This window comes from Gobio gobio (assembly GCF_949357685.1).
Source record: "Gobio gobio genome assembly, chromosome: 22".
Classification (NCBI taxonomy): domain Eukaryota; kingdom Metazoa; phylum Chordata; class Actinopteri; order Cypriniformes; family Gobionidae; genus Gobio; species Gobio gobio.
Window position 1 is genome coordinate 6,280,515 of NC_137118.1, and position 22,638 is coordinate 6,303,152.

The 22,638-nt window shown below is 40.7% G+C and overlaps 1 protein-coding gene across 3 annotated transcripts in view; it reads right to left on the bottom strand.

Annotated features, from left to right (window-relative positions):
* Positions 1-22,638, bottom strand: part of dlg2 (discs, large homolog 2) — a 394,149-nt gene that overhangs the window by 319,317 nt on the left and 52,194 nt on the right. Inside the window, exon 1 of one of the 3 annotated variants that reach the window (XM_079804838.1) lies at positions 13,930-14,041. The exons of the other annotated variants lie outside the window; for them this stretch is intronic. Coding sequence (XP_079660964.1) covers positions 13,930-13,989 — 60 coding nt within the window. The 5' untranslated portion in view covers positions 13,990-14,041. Of the gene's footprint in view, positions 1-13,929; positions 14,042-22,638 lie in introns of those variants that run through there. 3 annotated transcript variants of the gene reach the window in all.

The window sequence follows — 22,638 nt, forward strand, 5'->3', positions numbered from 1 at the left end:
AAATTGCTTTTTATTTATTTTATTAAACAGTGGTTTACTGAAGAAGAAAAAAAGTGTCTGTCCTTGAATGAATTAAATTATGACTAAACGTTTATTGAAGATATTGCTGTAAACTATAGGGAGCACTTACTTGCACATTCATATTAAAGGTTAACAACAGAGCCTTAACTATTAGCCTAAATTCAGTTGCTATTAATTTTTAGGTATAATAATCAACACTCAAATAACATAGTACGCAAACATGTAAACTTCACATAAGGCAGTTTTTGCAATAACTTCAAAATCTAATCTAATCTAATTATAATATATTTGTTGTTGAAATATAATCATTTATACACAATGTCTGTCATTTTCATGACAGGTTTATTTAACATGCATGAAATAATCAAGACATCATTAACAGTAGAATATAATGAATATATAGGCTAATATAGAGCATATATTTAGTGAAAGAGTTGATTTCTCTAGTGAATAAAATTCTGTGGACACTGAAGGACTGCCTGAGGTAAATGTGATGCTACATGACATTGGTTTAGTTTACAAGCCAAATTATTGACGTCTTTCCGTCGTTGAAACACTGATTTAGCGATAACACCACACATGATACATGACAGTAAGTTGTAATGTATCCTCAACATACCTTCAGATGTTCATTCATGTTTTTTCGTTAGGAAGAGATGATCAATCGCCTTAACAGATGATTGCATTCACTATGCACGGCCTCTTGAACTGTGATCAATGATTAGTCACGCCACATTTATCGTTTGAATTTCATGAAAAAATGGACTGAATACTTAATATTTTCGTGTGGGAACTCGGATTGAAGTGTGTTCCGCGCTTAAAACAAGCCGACTGTTAACTGTTAAAGATTGCACTCGTGCACCGAACCGAAAGCCCTGTACCGAAACGGTTCGGTACGAATACGTGTACCGTTACACCCCTAGTGTGTGCGCGGCAGTCATCTGTGAGGGGCTGCTGCTTTTACTTTCAGTTTGTTTGTTTTATTGATTAAAGTGTTTTGAACGTTCGCCGGTTCCCGCCTCCTTCTTCCCATAACAACAAACCGTTACATTGGTGCCGAAAACCCGGGAGGAAGGAGGGACATGCTGTCGAAGAGACCTCGCTGCTGAGGGGGATCGCGGTGCTGAGGAGGTCGAGGTGGGGTGGCTGTCGTCCGAGTGGGACCAGAGGAGGAAGTTAGCCTGAAAATAGACTAACTTCCGTCAACATAACCAACGTGACAACCTGCTTACACAGGGAGCGCTGGGAACCATTTTCAGGCGCTGCATAATATCATTGCGTCGCTGCACCAAAGGTACGGCACAAAGTTCCTTGATTACTACGCAGGAATGAGAGAATAGTTCCCAGCCATATCGGTCTAGAAAATCACAACTTTTCATTTTCCGTCGGTCTCAGTACACGATGTAACTATACACATCACAGAATGTAAATAGGAAAATGTTGGCGTTATTTTGTCACTTATTGAGCAGTAGGCTAGCTGGAGCCATTTACCTCCAGTCTTTGTGCTAAGCTAGGCTAACGGTGGGTGCGTCAGACAGAGTTATGGCACGCACAGAGATGAGAATGGTATGTATGGACTTATCTAACTCTGGGGGATACAGTGAATAAGCTAAAGTCCCAAAAAGTCGGCGTGTTCCTTTAACTGGGACACATCTTTAGCTCTGGTACAACTTCGAATGCAAAGAGAGGATTAGGATGGGCTCTCAGAGATGCAAAAAGGCTTTTCTACAATCCTGAACTCAGCAATACCGCAAAGCTACACACTGATCTAAAGACTAGCCTCACAAATCCCAAGACATTAACCCTGGGCTAGGATTAATTCAATTATGTATTAATGTGGTTCCTCCACAGATTGCACCATACAAGACTGATAAACCAAGTTATGTTGGTCCGTATCTTCTAATTACTGATGACTACACTAAAGGCCTATTTACACCAAGAACGAAAAACGATAACAAACAAAAATCATTCGAAATTTAAAAGGATAGCACAGTCCACACCACAAATATAACAATAAAGGCACAGATAAACAATATGGTTGAAATCACTTTTAGAATGGCTTTTTTTTCCAGCTGATAAACGATAAAGACATTGACAACCAATCAGAAGCCACCCTACTTTAAAGAGCTCGAGCATTTTAAGCGGATCACGACATAAATAAAAAAAACCATCATGAATATCAATTCAGGTTTTGTTCAAATTTGTAAAGATTCCCAACTTTCCCAGTTTTTTAATTTACAACTATTCAGTAGATATCATGCACATGGACCAGATTGATATGGCACACAAAATGGGAAACCCCTTGGGAGTTCCAGGAAACCTATGTGTTGCGTTCTTTTACGGTCCACCTGGAAACAAAGCAGCCATGATGCCAAAACCCCTTATGGAAGAAGAAAGCTGTCGTGTTTTGTGACACTGAACGCTTATCAAGATCAACTAAACGCTGGATTTTCAAAAGTATGTGAAGTTAAGTTAAACTTGCACGACATTCCTGAATGAATTTGTGATTGATTGCTTTACATGTCGGTCAGATCTCCTCTTGGGCAGTCGTTGGCCAATGAAAGCTGCTATGGAGTCCATACCTTCTACCATCAGTCTGAAGGTCTGGGTACACGAGACTAACTATTCAGCATTAGCAACATCCCGAGTAAGAGACAATATAAACCATAAAGTGTTTAAAACTCTTCAAAGCATGTGGGCAATGTCCATTGCAAATACTACACCTCCGCCTAAATGAATGAACAAAAGAATTGCAGACATATTCAACCATCTAAAGCTAAAGAGAGACAAGAACGAGTGGCCTTGTGGGCCAGAAAAAAAAAATCAATGAGTTTTTCCTACGCAGATGAACCCTAGATCCCACACTGTCCAGCGGAGGAGAGCAGGGTGAACAAGAAAAAAAGCTGCCCTGCTGGGGTGGAGGTAGAGATCGTCATTACTTCACCTTTGTCCACGCCACTAAAAACAGCTGCGATGGGGGACTGAAACACACACACACAAACACCCAGCATCACACAGCGTGTGTGTGGGATGATATTCTCTCAGCCATAACCTACTGAGTGCATCCCGCAAACTATTACATAACATTAACTACCAAGAAGAGAGTGGAGGCAGTCACAGAGAGAGAGACAGATGCAGATATACTGTTGCATGCATTTGAAGTAGAAGGGGGTGGATGGCGTTGGATGTGCGTGAACACTTCACCATGACTTAAAATAGAAAGAACTCACACGAAATATTTACAGCCAGAGTGCAAAAAAAACTGAAAAAGGCATTGTTGGAGGAAAGACTTCCTGTGATGAAGCACAGCATTATGACTCTCTGCGTGTACAATATAATTGGCTCTTGTGAGGGAGGATATTCCCTCAAGTTCTCTCTGCGACTGATGATACAATGACAAGTTTATCACTTTCTGAATCTGCATTTTAATGCAGAAATCTAAAAAGAAACATCCATATCCATATTGCCAGCAGCCATATCACTCTGTAGCCCAAGACTGGTTTCCCACTGAAGCTAAGCAGGGTTGTGTCTGGTCAGTACCTGGATGGGAGACCAACTGGGAAAACTAGGTAGCTGGTGGTAGAGGTGTTAGTGAGGCCAGCAGGGGGCGCTCACCCTGTGGTCTGTGTGGGTCCTAACGCCCCAGTATAGTGATGGGGACACTTTACATTAACAAGCACCGTCCTTCGGATGAGACGTTAAACCGAGGTCCTGACTCTCTGTGGTCATTAAAAATCCCAGGATGTCCTTCGATAAAGAGTAGGGGTGTAACCCCGGCATCCTGGCCAAATTTGCCCATTGGCCCCTGTCCATCATGGCCTCCTAATCATCTCCTATTTATATATATACACGATTGGTCTCCTCTCTACCAATCAGCTGGTGTGTGGTGGGTGTTCTGGCACAATATGGCTGCCGTCACATCATCCAGGTGGATTCTGCACATTGGTGGTGGATGAAGAGATTCCCCCTTCTATGTAAAGCGCTTTGAGTGCCTAGATAAGCGCTATATAAATGTAATAAATTATTTATTTGATATTGAATTAATTATTATTAATGAAGTAAAATAGGGTTTCTTCTAATACATCTTTACCGTAACACTCAAATGGGCTCCTCATAATTAAAAAAATGGGTTGTATTTTTAGAAAACTTTGAAATTTAACATTTTGAAATTAACAACAAAATTTAAAGAAAAAAAAACAATGAAAATTAAAGGAAAGTAAATTTAAACGTAGACAGAAAAAAACTAAATTCAAGACAATCAAGGTTTTTTTTTTTTAAATGTGGCATGATTTCATAATCAAACCACATACCCCTCAATTATCAGTATATTATATATAAAATATTATTTATTGATATTGTATTATTACTAGAGAGCCTCACTGATATGGGTTTTTGGGGGCCAATACCGATACCGATATTGGGGAGTAAAAAAAGTCAACTATCGATATGTATCAGCCGATATTCTTTATGTGTATATTATAGTACAGTACCAGTCAAAAGTCTGGACACACTTGAAAAAAATGGTGTTTGGGGGGTAAAATATGTGTTTTTTTGGCAGGGTTGCCTGCTAACATTCGCATTTCTGGGTCTAAATATCACATAATTTGGGTCGTTTCAACCGGCGGACATGGAAAAACAGCCCACGGGAAAACCACGGACTTGGCAACACTGTGTGCAGTTGAGTTCTGTTGACATTTGACAACTAACGTTATGCGTCGCTCCATTGCTCTGATTGGTTGTAGGTCTATCCAATTGAGGTCTTTCCTGGTTTGGTTGAAACACGCCCCATAATCCCAGCCCAAGGGAGCAGTATCAGACTCATATTCTGACTAGAATTGAGTATGACAACGTCAGGCTACAAAAACGCTGGCGGAGACTGGCAAATGTCATGTTTACGTTCACTTAAGACATAACCGACTATGTTTCCGATGATACTCGACAAGACCAGCATTTTGACATCATTTTGTGTGAATATTCGCGCACTTTGAGACGCGTGGGCGCTCGTTCATATCTGCGGCCGATGCTGATATATCTGCGACAGGCAGATCGGCCGATAAAATCGACAGACCGATAAATCGGTCAAGCTCTAATTATTTCTATATTTGTCTCCATACTGTACAGGATGATTTTCATTGAATCATTGACATCATTGTATTATAGTAATGTGAAGGGTAAAAAAAAAGAAAATAACAAAAGATTCACCCAATACAATACGTTTGAAAAAAACAAATTGGTTGGAAAAGAGAAATGACAACAGTATACTGCCACTGATATACATCTTTGTTTGAGTTAGGGGTGGGTGATATTCCGGTAGATACGATTGAACGGTAGTAATTTGTCAATTACTCTAAAATGACTCGTGATATAAGATTTTGGTCATATCGCCCACCCCTAGTTTGAGTGCTTATTCACAGAATTCATATTTCACTTTTTTTGTGATGAGTTTGAGGGGGGAAAAAAATTACTAATATGTACCGGTATGCCTCAAACCTCAACAGTGTTGAATGTTTAATCCAATATAGACTCATATTTTATATCTCTCGTTGTAAAATAATTATAAACAAATAAAAATACATGGGTTAAACTGGGCCAACTTTAAGTCTTTGCATCAGCCAGCAGCAACAGAGCAAAGAGAAAAAAAATGTTTTCTGCAAGGAAATGAATCTGTTTTTTCCATCTAATGTTCCCACTTGTATTTCACCTTTTCTTCCAGACGTAGGTGTTCACCCTAGGAGTCCTGAGCTATGCTTCCCAGGGTGCCACAGATGAGCCAGATCTCTGTCAACAGCATCATTACACTGCTAAATTGCAGCAAACCAGGATTGTGCTCCTTTAACCGCAAAGCTCAGTGCGTCCTAAACGAGCCTGGCTGTTTTCTTGAGCAGTTGCAGTCTCTATGTATCTTGTGCAACTGGGGTCAGCAGTAAAAATGATTAAAGTTTAATAGCAATAACAGCTATTTTCAATGTAGAGGCTGTATGTATATACATGGATGGATGGATGGATGGATGGATGGATGGATGGATGGATGGATGGATGGATGGATGGATGGATGGATGGATGGATGGATGGATGGATGGATGGATGGATGGATGGATGGATGGATGGATGGATGGATGGATGGATGGATGGATGGATGGATGGATGGATGGATGGATGGATGGATGGATGGATGGATGGATGGATGGATGGATGGATGGATGGATGGATGGATGGATGGATGGATGGATGGATGGATGGATGGATGGATGGATGGATGGATGGATGGATGGATGGATGGATAGATAGATAGATAGATAGATAGATAGATAGATAGATAGATAGATAGATAGATAGATAGATAGATAGATAGATAGATAGATAGATAGATAGATAGATAGATAGATAGATAGATAGATAGATAGATAGATAGTTTAAAAACCATTCAAGCGTGATAAGACGTAAAAATAAGAACTTAAATCTGTACTGGCGTGCTGTGAATCTCCTCTGTGTGACAAACACACACACACACACTTGTGCGCACAGAATGCCGCTTCAGACAGCGTGCAGCTACGTCGAGTTCTCTTTTGCGATTGAATGGACAAAACACACAAAAGTATGCTAAAATGTCCGCTTTGTCAAGTATCCTCGTACACAGTCTTTAGTTAAAAAGTGTTAAATGAACGCAATTGGATGTGAGTCAGATCCGAGTCATGTGTGTCAGGTCTTAAAGTGACAGCGGCCTAATAAACCAGCAGCTGTGATGTCTGTCATTAATAAAAATTACCTGTTACATCCAATATTTAAAATATACTGTCTTTTTGTGTTTCTACATTCATAAATATGACATTTTTCTTGGGTTAGGTGCGATATATAGATAGATATATATATATATATATATATATATATATATATTAGGGGTGTAACGGTACACAAAACTGACGGTTCGGTACGTACCTCGGTTTTGAAGTAACGGTTCGGTACGGATTCGGTACAGCAGTTTTACAAAATTGCTTTTTATTAATTTTTATTCAACAGTGGTTTAATGAAAAAAAATTGTGTCTGTCCTTAAATTAATTCAGTTATAACTAAAAGTTTCTTAAAGATAATGCTGTAAACTATATAGGGAGCCCTTACTTACATATTGCTATTAAAGATTAACAACAGAGCCCAAACTATTAGCCTAAATTCAGTTGCTATTTATTTTTAGATATAATAATCAACACTCATAAGCTTCACATAAGGCAGTTTTTGCAGTAACTTCTAAATCGAATTATTATAATTTTTTCTCCAATTTTTTGTTGAAATATAATCATTTAGTGGCTGTAATTTTAATGACAGGTTTATTTAAACATACATTAAATAAACAAGACATCACTAACAGGCTAAGTAGTATATAATGAATATATATAGGCTAATATAATGAATATATAGGCTAATATAGTGCATGTATTCAGTGAAAGAGTTAATCTCTCTAACGTTAGTGAGCTAACAGCTGTGGACACTGACTTCTGAGGTAAACGTGATTCTACACGACATTGTTTACCAGCTGTTTTATTGTCTTTCTGCGGTTCAATCACCGATGGAGTGATTACACAACATATGATACGTTTCAGTAAGTTTGAATGTATCCTCAACAAGATATTAATTTATATTTATTCTCTTCCTGATCGCGACGCGTTCACTCGCGCGGCGCGCGCTGCCGCTTGAAGTTGAACTGATACGCGTCTATCAGTCACGTAACATTAAAGAGCATTAAAATGCATTTATCGTTTGAATTTCGTGATAAAATGGACTGAAAACTCAATATGTTCGTGTGGGAACTAGGATTGAAGTGTGTTCCGCGCTTTAAACAAGCCGACTGTTAACTGTTAAAGATTGCATTCATAACCGTTACACCCCTAATATATATATATATATATATATATATATATATATATATATATATATATATATATATATATATATATATATATATATATATATATATATATATATATATACACTATTTATTTATTCATTTTAATTTTTTTAAGAATTGTTATTATAACAAGTTTGTCCTGGTCCCTGGTAATGAGAGCCCTGGTATGATGCACTTTCTATCACTACATTATGTATGGGGCGACACTGGTAACTTGCTCTCTAGAGCTCGGTACACATTAAAACTGAAGTCGATGTCTATTTCTAATAAAAACTTGACCTAGCCACTCAGAGCTCAGACAATACTTCTCTTTCAAAAGGCATGAGCAATGATTCACAAAGTCCAACTGAAGAAAAAAGCTTAAAATAATTCATGTGGGTGACTGAGGAATTGAAAGCAAAAATCTGAGTAAGCAAGCAACTCAAGTAGGACTGGATTCTGTTACATCATCAAAGCACTGATTGCATCTAAACTGCTTTCTACAATATCTACAATCTAATATCTAATATCTACAGTCGGCTAGAGTGGAAACAAACACGGCTCCTGTTATTGAACAAAATAATATTCTAGAACAATATTCAAAACAGAAATGACTTACCAAAAAAATAAGAATAACCAATGAGACTTGCCTTAAATCTGCTCTTTAGCTACAATGACAGTATGGTGTTGTTTATATTAACAAAAAGTACTATATGACAATAATAATGATGAGGATGATGATGATGATAATAAAAGTAGGGCTATTTTTTAGTCATGTACCATGGTAGACCTTCTTTAAAGTGCACTACAGTTCAAAAGATAGGAGTTGGTAAGATTTTTTAAATGTTTTAGAAAGAAAATGCTCACCAAGGCTGCCTTTATTTGATCGAAAATACAGCAACAACAATACAATTGTGAAATATTATTACAATAAAAAACATTTTTTTAAATGCAATTTATTTTTGTGATGGCAAAGCTGAATTTTCAGCACTCTGCAGTGTCACATGATCCTTCAGAAATCATTCTAACTTGCTGATTCAGTGCTCAAGAAAATGAGATTTCTTATTATTATCAATGTTGAAGACAGTTGTGCTGCTACCATAACACATTTTCTTCAGGATTATTTGATGAACAGATAGTTTAAAAGAACAACATTACAGTATTTGATATTTTGAAACTACTGTCTTTGTAAAAGTATTATTTCATTAATTTGATAAAAATGACCATACATTCATGGTCCCTCTATAGTAGTCCAGTAGTATGGAGAAATTCATATGCCTACTATTAATCAGCCATCCCCATGGGTATTATAAAAGACCCTGACTAGTTAAAAGACAGCATTAAGGTGCTTGCCATTCAGGTGTAGTAGGGCTGCATTCGGAATTCACCGCACTCCACACATTACCATCACAATGGCACTTCCAACATTGATTCAACAAAGCACGCAAATACAATCATTAATATTTCAGTTCACAGGATGGTGAATCGCATCTGCAACATTGAGTGTGAATGAGAGAGGTATCTGTCTACACATGAGGTGCAAGCCCTCCTTCACTGATAAGCCTTAAGAGAGCATTAAACTGAACAGGGATGGAAAGATCAAATCACTCATATTGTATATTTAGAAGAGTGTAAACAGAGCAGCTTGGCTCCAGTGAAATAAACCCCATTAGTTCAAGTACTGCACGCAGACTGGCACTCTCAATCCTTTAATGCCACTCAAAAGGCTTCCTGTCCGGATACCTGCACCAATGAAGGTGGGAAAATCCGATAAAGCCTTGGACCGTTTGTTGATGGACTGACCATCAATAATGTATACCACCAGCAACGTCTCTGGCTCCAGCGGTGGCGAGGAGCTAAAAGCCCCGTTGCCTAGTATGGAGAGCCTCGTTATCTCTGGATGCAAGTTTCCGACAAGTTTACGCCTTCACGGGCGACAAGGGATTAATCCTGATGCAATGCAACACTGTAACACAACACTTAAACCGATGGACATTCTGTTCCAAAGAGATATTCAAAAGTCCCTTTTAAAAGAAACAGCAAAGCAACATGACACACATAACACCCTCGGATACTCAACAGCCGACACGTACACACAGCTTCTTCCCCTTCATTCTCATTCCCCATCTTCTCTCACACTCCTTACCTTAGTTGTGACAATACACAGACAATCCATTCTGAGCCAAACAGCTCAAGCCAGTTTCCCCTTCATCAGCACCACATTAACAAATAGAGAGAGAGGAGAGAGGAGAGAGAGATTGAAAGAGAGAGGAACGAAAGGCACGGCTGGAGCTAACGCTGACAGAGGCGCGAGTCCTCTCTGTGTGCAGGCATGGTCTTGCCGTAGTCCTACAGCCCGCGCTTGTTAGCGCTATCCACTGCTCAGCCGCATGGCTGGGGCTCAGACTGCTGTCTCTGCTGCTGCTGAGATCACAGAGCATCCCTCCTCCTCTGGAGCTCGCCGCACAAGCGCACACCCATGCGTGCGACAACAGACGCGCTCTCCTCTCACAGACGCTGGAGATTCACCTCTCTAGCCTGGAGAATCTGCGCTACCATTGGGAAAATAGTCACAGTTCGCGGACCGAGAGTTAATTTCTCCTCCTTTGGTTATGTGAAGCAGAACTAAGCCGATTTTAAGCCAGTTGTGAAGAGTAATGAAGTGCGAGAATGAATGTTCCTGGGCAGTTTGGATGGTTTAAGAGAGGAGAGTGAGTAAGCAGTTCACGATGATCTTGACAACATCAATCTAGGTTTATTTTGGGCTTGGAAAACCATTGGTGAGCTCACATAACCTGACTTTTAAGTGAACAGGGCTAGAGAACGAGTGTGAGGTGCAAGACAAAGAGACAACAGTCACAGAGAAAAAACTGCAGCAATGCCTCAGCAGAGATGGGCAGATCTGGCCTGATGCATCACACAACATCTGTTCTTTATATCAAGACCTTCCTCAGTAATTTAAATGAATAAACAGACAAAAGGGGAGAGCTGCATACTGCAGTTATACAATACGACGAATAAATAAAAGAGAGGAGAAAAAGTCTTGAGAAGAAAATGTAAACAGTTTTTTAATATATTGTACAATGTAACAATTCCACTGTTAATCTCCAAATGTATGTAGAAACAACAAAAAAATCTATTTTAAATGATTGTTTAATGGCATCTTTTTATGAATGAAGGCCAGTATCACTGATACTGATGTCTCTATGACTTTTTTTCCCCCAATATTAAACATTAATTATGGCCATTTAACATTACAGTGTAATTGAAAGCTATCAATTTTAACATGTATTAGGCTCAACAACTTTTAATTTAAATTGACCCATAATAAATGTCACCTATACACAGAATACATATACAGAAATTGAGGTAGCAAACAGTCTGCGATGCTTAAATTATACATTAAATATAGATTAATCCGATTTAAAGCTATAAAGTTCTTTAGTCAAGAGCAGTGAGTAATATTCACTGTCCCCTTTGTTCTTTGATGAACATTAATGACAGTCTCACAGCAGCAGGTTTATTAGGCTGCTGTCACTTTATGATCTGCCGCAGATTTTCAGACATTCATTTAGGATTTTATTTAACTCATTTAAGACTGCTCTTATGAGGATACCTGACAAAACAGACATTTTGGCATAATTGTGTGTCATTGTTCGTTCAAGCGCGAAAGAGAACTCGAATCAGGCACGCTGTCTGTGCGCACGATACTGGCGAGTGTCTTTCCTTTTTCTTTGTTTATTAGACATTTTAAATTTTCGACTATTTACAACAAAGCCCAATATCCGCCCACAAACATAAGATATAGAAAAGGACTTAAAGTTAAAATATATAAATCAATTTAGAAAAATAATTAAATAAAGTGACAAAAACCAACCAAAGACACAAAGAAACAAAAAAAAGACCAAAACAATAAATATAAAGGATATCCAGTACATCTCAAGATTTTAACATTTTTGATCAAATATTAATAAGGTCCAACCAAAATTCTATTGTCCTTCTCGTGGCACTGTGTACTTTAGCTGTGGTACACTCCAAGAGGGCAATGTCCAGCAAATAGGACATCCAAGTAGACATTGGTTGGTACCATCTACCCCAGCTTAGTTATCACTTTTTTAGCAGCAGTAAGGGCAGCGGACAGAATCTTTTGATTGACAGAGAGTGATAATGAAGAATCATTCAGAGCGAGTGTCTTTCTGAGCGTTGTGTGTGTGTGTGTGTCACATAAACAGGACATTCACAGACAGCGCATTACATTTGTCTTGTCGCTCTTGTATGGTTTGAAAGCATTTGCATGAATAATATGATCATATAATGTAACGATAGCAAAGGATGATAGAAAAAAGTGCTTATTAGAAGAGCTTTTAACACATAGAATGTCAGTGGAGAAAAGCCCTGCCCCGTACATTGACGGGATTGGTTGCAAGTTTGTGATGTAGGAATTCGGGGTGGCTTCAAACTGGAGTCTTTGATACACTGCGGATTTAAGGAGAATGACCAATTTGGAGAAAATAATTAAATAAAAATATGCACTATATTGCCAAACGTTTTGTGACGCCTGCCTTTACATGCACATGAACTTTAATGACATCCCATTCCTAATCCGTAGGGTTTAATATGGAGTTGGCCCACCATTTGCAGCTCTAACAGCTTCAGCTCTTCTGGAAGGCTTTCCACAAGGTTTAGGAGTGTGTTAATGGGAATGTTTGACCATTCTTCTAGAAGCGTAATTTGTGAGGTCAGGCACTGATGTTGGACGAGAAGGCCTGGCTCTCAGTCTACGCTCTAATTCATCCCAAAGGTGTTCTATCGGGTTGAGGTCAGGACTCTGTGCAGGCCAGTCAAGTTCCTCCACACCAAACTCACTCATCCATGTCTTTATGGACCGAAGCTTTGTGCACAGGGGCCGTCCCCAAACTGTTCCCACAAAGTTGGGAGCATGAAATAGTCCAAAATGTCTTGGTATGCTGAAGCATTAAGAGTTCCTTTCACTGGAACTAAGGGGCCAAGACCAACCCCTGAAGACCAACCCCACACCACAATCCCCCCTCCACCAAACTTTACACTTGGCACAATGCAGTCAGGCAATGGAAACCCATTCCATGAAGCTCTCTACCCACTGTTATTGAGCTAATCTGAAGGCCACATGAAGTTTGGAAGTCTGTAGCTATTGACTCTGCAGAAAGATACTTCTGTGCTGTGACCCTCAGCATGCGCTGACCCCGCTCTGTGATTTTTCTTGGCCTATCACTTCGTGGCTGAGTTGCTGTTGTTCTCAATTGCTTCCACTTTGTTGTAATATCACTAACAGTTGACCGTAGAATATTTAGTAGTGAGGAAATTTCACAAATGGACTTATTACACGCTTGCATTCACTGAACTCCTGAGAGCAACCCATTCTTTCACAAATGTTTGTAGAAGCGTCTGCATGCCTAGTGGTTGATTTATACACCTGTGGCCATGGAAGGGATTGGATTGGAACACCTGTATTCAATGATTTTGAGGGGTGTCCCAATACTTTTGGCAATATAGATAGATAGATAGATAGATAGATAGATAGATAGATAGATAGATAGATAGATAGATAGATAGATAGATAGATAGATAGATAGATAGATAGATAGATAGATAGATAGATAGATAGATAGATAGATAGATAGATAGATAGATAGATAGATAGATAGATAGATAGATAGATAGATAGATAGATAGTGTAAAATAAAACAAATTATTTAATAATAATAATTATTATTAATATTATACTAAAACTGTATAATAACAGTAATATTTGTATTTACATTTCAACAAACAATTGAATTATTATTTATAATATTTAAGTTTAAAGCTACTCCTTTGTTAGCATGGCTTTCCGTCTGATGACTACCGGATTGTCTGGCACGAAGGAGCAGTTCTTAAATGACCAAGAACAATATGCTGACCAGCTGACCGCCCCCCTCCCCTTCTCTATATCAAGCTGTATTAGTACCCAGGCATGCTATCTTATCTTTCTCTTCTTCTGTCAGTCTTACCTGCTGTCTGTACACTGCCCGCTGCTCCTCGCAAAACAGCACCCTGATTACCGCTTCCATTCTGCCTCTAAGTTCTCAATGGCTGCTGCACACACTAAGTCTACAACTCTCTGCTCAAATACACACACGCACTAAGCCCTTCAGCAGATGGGCCTCAAAGCCGCTTTGAGTGATCATTATAGACTGAGTACTTTAACTTTCTCTCCACAACACTTTCCCACAGACAATGGGGAATAATTATGAAACGAGGTCGGCAGGACATTGAGACAGAAGCTCAAACATGAACTTGGCGAGTGTGTTTCTGTTATAGCGCCACGTTTTGTTTTATGTTCTCCTTACATGAACTCAGAAAACTGTCCACTATGCTAACAATGCTAACTGTGTGTTTCCAGAAGAGAGGCCCCTCATGTTCACAACATTTTAAAAAGTAAGTTACTAATGGACTAGTATAGGATTTTAAAACAATAGAAACTATGTAATCGGTCTAAGCTGCATCTGTTTTCAACAGTTTTGTTAAAGGGGTGGTTGCATGCGATTTCACTTTTTTAACTTTAGTTAGTGTGTAATGTTGCTGCTTGAGCATAAACAGTATCTGCAAAGTTACAGCGCTGAAAGTTCAATGCAAACGGAGATATTGTCTTTTAAAGTTATGGCAATTTATTGCCTACAAAAACGGCCGGTTTGGACTACAACAAGCTTCTTCCCGGGTTGGTGACATCATAAACCCTTGCTATTAACATAAATACTGCCCCCGCGAACACGCAACAAAGTGGGCGAGGCCACGTCGCAGTCATTACGAAGGAGAGAGAGCTGTTGCAGAACTACAAACTACATTTGGCCATCTAACCAATCAAAAAAGACCATTGCGTTTTTCGGAGGGATGGGCTTCACAGAAGCAGGAAGCAAACGAGCCATTCAAAGGACAGTGGAGACAGCGGTGTGGAATAAAGGTAAAATATAAGTAAATATATAAGTATTAAGACATGTCATACTGCGCCCCATAAACACAACCAAGCCTAGAAAAAAAACACGGAACCACCCCTTTAATAAGTGTTTCTTGAGCAGCAAATCATCATATTAGAATGATTTCTGAAGGATCATGTGACACTGAAGACTGGAGTAATGATGCTGAAAAATCAGCTTTGATCACAGGAATATATTACATTTTGAATTATATTAAAATAGAAAACAATTGTTTTAAATGGTAATATTTCACAATATTACTATTTCACTGCATTTTTTATTAAATAAATGCAGGTGAACACAAGAGGATTCTTTCGAAAACATAAAAAAAAAAAAAAAAAAAACTTGTGTCACACACTCACAGTTGATACAAAGACATAAAATAAAGAGCTCGATCTATTCGCAGCAGTAGTTGATTTATTAGACATAAACTCAAATAAACAAAGCACTCAGGCTACTCAGGCCACATCCACATGAAGTCAGAGCTTTCCCTATCCAATCTTTTTTTCCCCTCGTCTCAAGAAATATTTGCGTCCACACGAAACCACTGAAACCGACTCAAAACGGTGTAGTATACATGCCAGACCAGTATGTGGCGCTGTAATTCTGCCACAGAAATACTTGGGAGCATGCACGAGACGTGGTGTGAACATCTCCTTTTCACAAAATATACGGCTTGGCTGTACATATGAAAACGCAAGGGTGTTGTTTTCAGATTTATCCACTCTGGGTTTTTAAAAATACCGGTTTCGGGCTCCCAAAACGCTGCATCTGTCTGGACGAAACGCTGATCCGATACTATTTTTTTTACGCATACAGCTAAACGCATCTCCATGTGGACGGGGCCTCAGAATACATAAACATGAACAGACAAATGAACCAATCAAAACAGGGCTTAAATACACACACAAACTAATCAACGAAACAAGCCTCAGGTGTGCAACAAAATCAAATAAATGAGAAATAATATTAATTAATAATAATAATTTGTTACATTTATATAGCGCTTTTCTGGGTACTCAAAGGGTTTTACAAATAGAAGGTGGAATCTCAACCACCACCGATGTGCAGCACCACCTGGATGATGCAACGGCAGCCATATTGTGCCAGAACACCCACCACACACCAGCTGATTGGTAGAGAGGAGACAGAGTGATGAAGCCAATCAGGATATGGGGATGATTAGGAGGCCATGATGGACAGGGGCCAATGGGCAAATTTGGCCAGGATGCCGTTACACCCCTACACTTTTTCCGAAGGACATCCTGGGATTTTTAATGACCACAGAGAGTCAGGACCTCGGTTTAACGTCTCATCCGAAGGTCAGTGCTTGTTACAGTATAGTGTCCCCATCACTATACTGGGGCGTTAGGACCCACACAGACCACAGAGTGAGCGCCCCCTGCTGGCCTCACTAACACCTCTACCAGCAGCTACCTAGTTTTCCCAGTTGGTCTCCCATCCAGGTACTGACCAGTCTCAGCCCTGCTTAGCTTCAGTGGGAAACCAGTCTTGGGCTACAGGGTGATATGACTGCTGGAGATGTTGATATAATTATCTTATGCTAAATCAAATAAAGTACTGTTAATTTTTCCTTGGAGAGTTTAAGCTCATCATTCCAGCCCTGTTTACCCTCAGATCACCGATGCCCGGATCAAGAGGACAACCTAAGTCCACGCTAAAACCTATTTTAATGAGGACAATGATATACAAATAGAAAAAAAAACTCTTCTGTAAGCAAGATTAAGAATTTCTTTTGGCACGAGGAACGGTGTCCCCAACTACCACGCTATCACGATGTAAGCTCATTTTCTATGGATAACTCTGATTTAACAGGATCCGACTCAGCGACAGAGGTATGTGCATTGTGCGTGTGTCACTGTATGAGCACCTGAGGCACAGGGCAGTTGTAAACGCTTACAGACGGCACACCTGAGGGCAGTGCTGCTCGCTCATGTGTACAGACGAAACCATCTGAAACCATCTGGTAGAGCCGCAGGGACTCTGTGTGTGAGGTGTTGTAAGTGACCTCAAGATGCTCAGGTGTCCCACTTGAGTAACAAAAGAGGGAGTCGCCACAGATTCATTCAGAAAAAGCTCTCATTTCGACCTCTACCCTGACGCGTGGACTTCCACAGATATGGTCTTTCTGTATTATTCCAGCTATATTTGGGTTTGTCTTTGTGCCTCCCTATAATTGGCTCTGCCCTCTTTTCAAAAACATAAAAGCCACAGATGTCTCAAACTCTGAGTCCTTGATTTGGTCTTGAGTATATGTGGGTCACTAATAACACAGATCGACTCAAAAAGGCCCGCTCACACCAAGGACGATAACTATAATGGAAAAGATATAGTTCTAAAATTGTTGTAAATATAAAAGTAAAGCAACTATAACAGCAGAGAAACAATATGGTTGGAAACACTTTCAGAGCCTTTTTCCCTGTGGATGAACGATAAGAATCATTGACAGCACATCAGAATCCATTCTGCAGCGCATTTAAAGCAGCAGAAGACAAAACTGCAGCTCCTGCTTAGATTAAACAGAACGATGAATGAATGGATGTGGACGCTAATTCAAATTGACCCCAAAGTGAGAGCAATTACGTGACGTGCCGCCCTATGCGGTTATTGCTGAAATAGCTTAGAAATGGGATTTAGAATATAAGCCTGTGTTCTTGTACGTATAAGTGTTTCTCACTTCTTTGTAAATGCTGAGAGCATCCAAGCTGGTTGAGTTAGACAGTGGTGGCAATTACCGGAGATCCACACGCCTCCAAGATTAGAGCTGTACTAGCGAAAAGGCAGAATCAGGCTCCACACACAAACACACAGTTCAATTTTCAATACAACCTACTAATAGTGCATGCAGACAAATGCCACCAAACGGATTTCAAATCCCTGTTCCTGTTTCCAGCATGCACAAAACCCATTTTGGAACGAAAATCACCTTCTTCCATTGCTCTAAGGTCCAGTTCAGACGCTCACATGGTGGACAAGGGTCACCATTCTGATTGGTCTATGGCTACGCATCCCCATACACAGCAGTGTTGTGACACATTCCTCCCATAACCATTATTAAACATTTTGTGTGACTTTTGCCACAGTGGATCAGATGGACCAGACGGGATAGCCTTCGTTGTCCTCGTGCATCTATGAGCCTTGGCTAGGGCTGGGCGATAAAACGATAACAATATGTATCGCGATTGACACTTTATCGATATCAATAAAAAATGCGTTAGATAATTTATTTTTCCTTGTCGGAAGAAACCAGAGGTTGCGAAGCAAGTTTGCTTGCATGAACAAAGGCACTCGATCTATGGTAACCAAGCGACGTAGGGAGTGAAAGGCTAACAGCCAATCAGGTAACTGTATCCTGTTTGGTTGCGCCATATCGTTGTCTCGTGTTGGATTCATTCTACAGTAAACAGAACCGCCGTGGAGTGATACGTGGAAAATGAGTGCCGCAGCGAGCGAGGAAATTGTTGATAAAACAGGAAAACAAGTCGGCTCGCCAATAATAAAGTTTTTTGGATTTTATAAGTCTGACCGTAGTCAGACCAATGTCGTCTGCAAGACTGTCGTCCCCACCAAGACTGTAATACCACAAACTTGTCTGGCTCCGCAGCGCGAGCGCGCCTCGTTTGTTTGGGGACGTGTTTATACTCGACGCACTCGCCGTTGTGCTATTATTGACTTTGGCTGAATCCGAAATCGTCCCCTAAACCCTCAATCACTATTCCCTACTTTAATCCACTAATACAGTTCACTTGAAGGAGTGAATGAAAACAAGTGAGCTAAATCGGACAGGCGCTGTGTGTACATCGGCTGTACATTCGTTATTGCGGTGCAAAGTGGGATAGAATGAGTGCTCTCAATAACGTCCACTATGGTTTCGGACACCACTACAAATGGCTGTCCCGTCAAATAGCGCCCTATTTAAGAGTATAGGGGGCGATTTCGGATTCAGCCTTTGAAACGACATGGAGAGGTACTCCGCATCAGTGCCTTATGACAAAGCATCTAAACGCTAACAGTTACAAAGAAATAAAGGAGGCACTACGCATTAATGTTAAGAGATAATTGTTAAGTGTTCATTTAGACTTGTGTTTATATTTTAATTATTTGAGTGTTTTCCAGGGCTGTGTTGACATTTCTGCCTTTATAACTGAGGGGATTATAATCAGAGGAATTTTACGTTTAATAATGTTTAAATGTAAAATATTTTTCTCCTGGTCCTTATTTTAGGTCATAAAAATATCAATAATTATCAATATCGAGTCGACTGATATTAAACACTTATATCGTGATACAGTTTTCAGCCATATCGCCAGGCCTAGCCTTGGCCGCTCAACACCCTGTCACCGGTTTGTGTTTTGCCCCTTCTCGGATCACTGTTGGTAAAATCTCACCACTGCTGACCAGGAGCAACACACAAGCCTTGCCCTTTCAGTAATACTGACCCAGTCGCCTTGCTATAAAATTTGGACCTTGTCAAAGTTGCTCAGATCTTTGTTCCTGCACATTGATTATGAGAACTGATTGTTTGCTTAACATCTAATCTCAGACCTTAATATATTGCCTTGCTAGGAGATTAGATTAGATTAGATTAGATTCAACTTTATTGTCATTACACAAGTACAAGTACAAGTACAAGGCAACGAAATGCAGTTTAGGTCTAACCAGAAGTGCAATAGCAGCAAGTGCAGGATATACAACGTTTGCATAAGTGCAGGACATGGATATGTACTGAGTATATATAAATATGTCTATAAATAGAGAGATGGTTATTACTATAAACAGAATTTACAGGTGAATATGTACAGTGAATAATATACAGATGGTTAATACTATAAACAGAATTTACAGGTGGATATGTACTATGAATATAATATAATATACAGATGGCTATTACTATAAACAGAATTTACAGGTGAATATGTACAGTGAATAATATACAGATGGTTAATACTATAAACAGAATTTACAGGTGGATATGTACTATGAATATAATATAATATACAGATGGCTATTACTATAAACAGAATTTTACAGATAGAGGTATACAATGATATGTTAGGCTAAAATGAGGAATATGGCAGTGGATTAAGGTAGTGCAATAAATTATGGACAGAAGCTATCCGAAAAAAAGTGTAAAAGTGCAGTGGAAGTGATTGCATATTACAGTTAGAAGTACGGTGCAAAATACAAATGTAAACAGTAGGTACTGTAAATAACAGTCGGCAGTGCAAATGAGCATAATCCAGTTACGGTGTGGTAGTGCAAAATGAATAAGTAAACAGTTGTTACTGTAATAAAGAGTCGGTAGTGCAAATAACAAAGTGAAGGCGGATGTGAGGTAGGAGAGTTATCAGTATATGAGGGGAGTGGATCAGCGGGGGTTTGAGTTCAGTAAAGAGACAGCTCTGGGGAAAAAACTGTTCTTAAGTCTGCTGGTCCTGGTCCGGTGGATCCTGAAACGCCTGCCGGAGGGCAGGAGAGAAAACAGTCTGTGGGCTGGGTGAGAGGAGTCCTTGAGGATGCTGCGAGCTCGATGCAGACAGCGTTTCCTCTGGATGTGTTCGATGGCAGGCAGTGGAGTCCCTGTGATGCGCTGGGCAGTTTTCACCACCCGCTGCAGTGCCTTGCGCTCCGCAACAGAGCAGCTCCCATACCACACTGCCACACAGTTGGTCAGGATACTTTCTATTGCGCAGCGATAGAAGTTCACCAGGATAGCCGAGGAGAGCTGATTCTTCCTCAGTGTCCTCAGGAAGAAGAGGCGCTGGTGAGCCTTCTTGACCAGGCTGGAGGTGTTGGTCGTCCACGACATGTCCGCCGAGATGTGGATCCCCAGGAACTTGAAACTGGAGACACGTTCAACAGCCATTCCATTGATGTGGATGGTGTCGTGTGTGCCTCTTGACTCCTTCCTGAAGTCCACGATGAGCTCCTTCGTTTTGGTGGTGTTGAGGAGCAGGTTATTATCAGCGCACCATGTGGCCAGGTGCTGGATCTCCTCCCTATAGGCAGTCTCATCGTTGTTGCTGATGAGACCAATCACCGTTGTGTCGTCCGCAAACTTGACGATAGAATTAGATCCATACACAGGCTTGCAGTCGGCGGTGAAGAGGGAGTAGAGAAACGGACTTAGCACACAGCCCTGTGGTACACCAGTGTTGAGTGTGATGGATGTGGAGCAGGTGGATCCTGAACGAACATTCTGGGGTCTGTCAGTTAGGAAGTCCAAAATCCAGTTGCACATTGAGGTATTGATGCCCAGGTCTCCAAGTTTGGCTATTAACTTGGTTGGGATGACAGTGTTGAATGCTGAGCTGAAGTCAACAAACAGCATGCGTGCGTAAGTGTTCTTATTGTCCAGGTGAGTGAGCACAGAGTGCAGTGCCATGGAAACGGCATCCTCTGTGCTCCTATTGCTGCGGTAGGCAAACTGGTGTGAGTCCAATGTGGATGGTAGAGAGTCTTTTAGGTGTTCCAGGACCAGCCGCTCAAAGCACTTCATGACGATGGGTGTGAGTGCTACAGGGCGGTAGTCATTAGGGCACCTCGGGTTAGAGTGTTTTGGCACTGGCACAATGGACGTGCGTTTAAAGCATGAAGGTACAGCTGCTTGGGCAAGAGACAGGTTGAAAATGTCTGTAAAAACCTCAGCGAGCTGCTCCGCACATGCCCTGAGAACACGACCAGGGATGTTGTCTGGTCCAGCAGCCTTGTGCGCGCTGATCCGGCTCAGTGACTTGCAGACATCTGTGGAGGAGAGTGTGATTGGTGGGTCAGCTGAGGGTTTGAGCTTGGTGGCAGTTTCTCTGTTGTCTCTTTCAAAACGAGCGTAAAAGTGATTTAGCTCGTTCAGGAAGTTGACATCAGTGGCTGCGGGGGTGAAGTGGGGGGGTTTGTAGTCACTGATGGCCTGGATGCCCTGCCACATGCGTCGAGGGTCAGAGTTGGAAAAGTGACCCTCTATCTTTAGCTTGTAGCAGTGCTTGGCCTTTTTGATGCCCCTCTTCAGGTTTGCCCTGGATGCGCTGTAGGCTTGTGCATCTCCTGATCTGAAGGCAGTATTGCGTGACTTCAGCAGGAGTCGCACTTCCCTGTTCATCCATGGCTTCTGATTTGGGTATGTGGTGATCTGTTTCTGGGTTGTAACACTGTCAATGGTGGTATTGATATGATCCAATACAGAGGAGGTGTAGGAGTCAATGTCCGTGTGAGCGCCACTGGTGGCTTGAGAAGCAAACACACTCCAGTCTGTGTGTAGAAACCTTTCCTGGAGTGTGGAATCAACCCCCGCAGGCCACACCTTGATGGTTTTCATTGATGGCTTCACACGGTTGATGAGGGGTGAATATTTGGGGATGAGGAACAAAGAGATGTGGTCTGACTGTCCCAGGTGGGGGAGGGGTGTCGCAACGTAAGCTCCGGCCATGTTTGTGTACACGTGGTCTAAGGTTTTGTTTCCTCTGGTGTGGCAGGAAACATGCTGGTGAAACTTGGGTAGCACTGACTTTAAGTTTGAATGATTAAAGTCACCTGCAACAATAAAAGCAGCTTCCGGGTGATCAGTCTGTTGTTTACTGATGGCTGCATGAAGTTCTTTCATAGCAAGCTTGGCATCAGCATCCGGGGGAATATAGGCTGCAGTTATAATGGTGGAAGTGAACTCTCGCGGCAGATAAAACGGTCTACATTTAACCATGAGAAACTCCAGGTTAGCTGAACAATGACTCC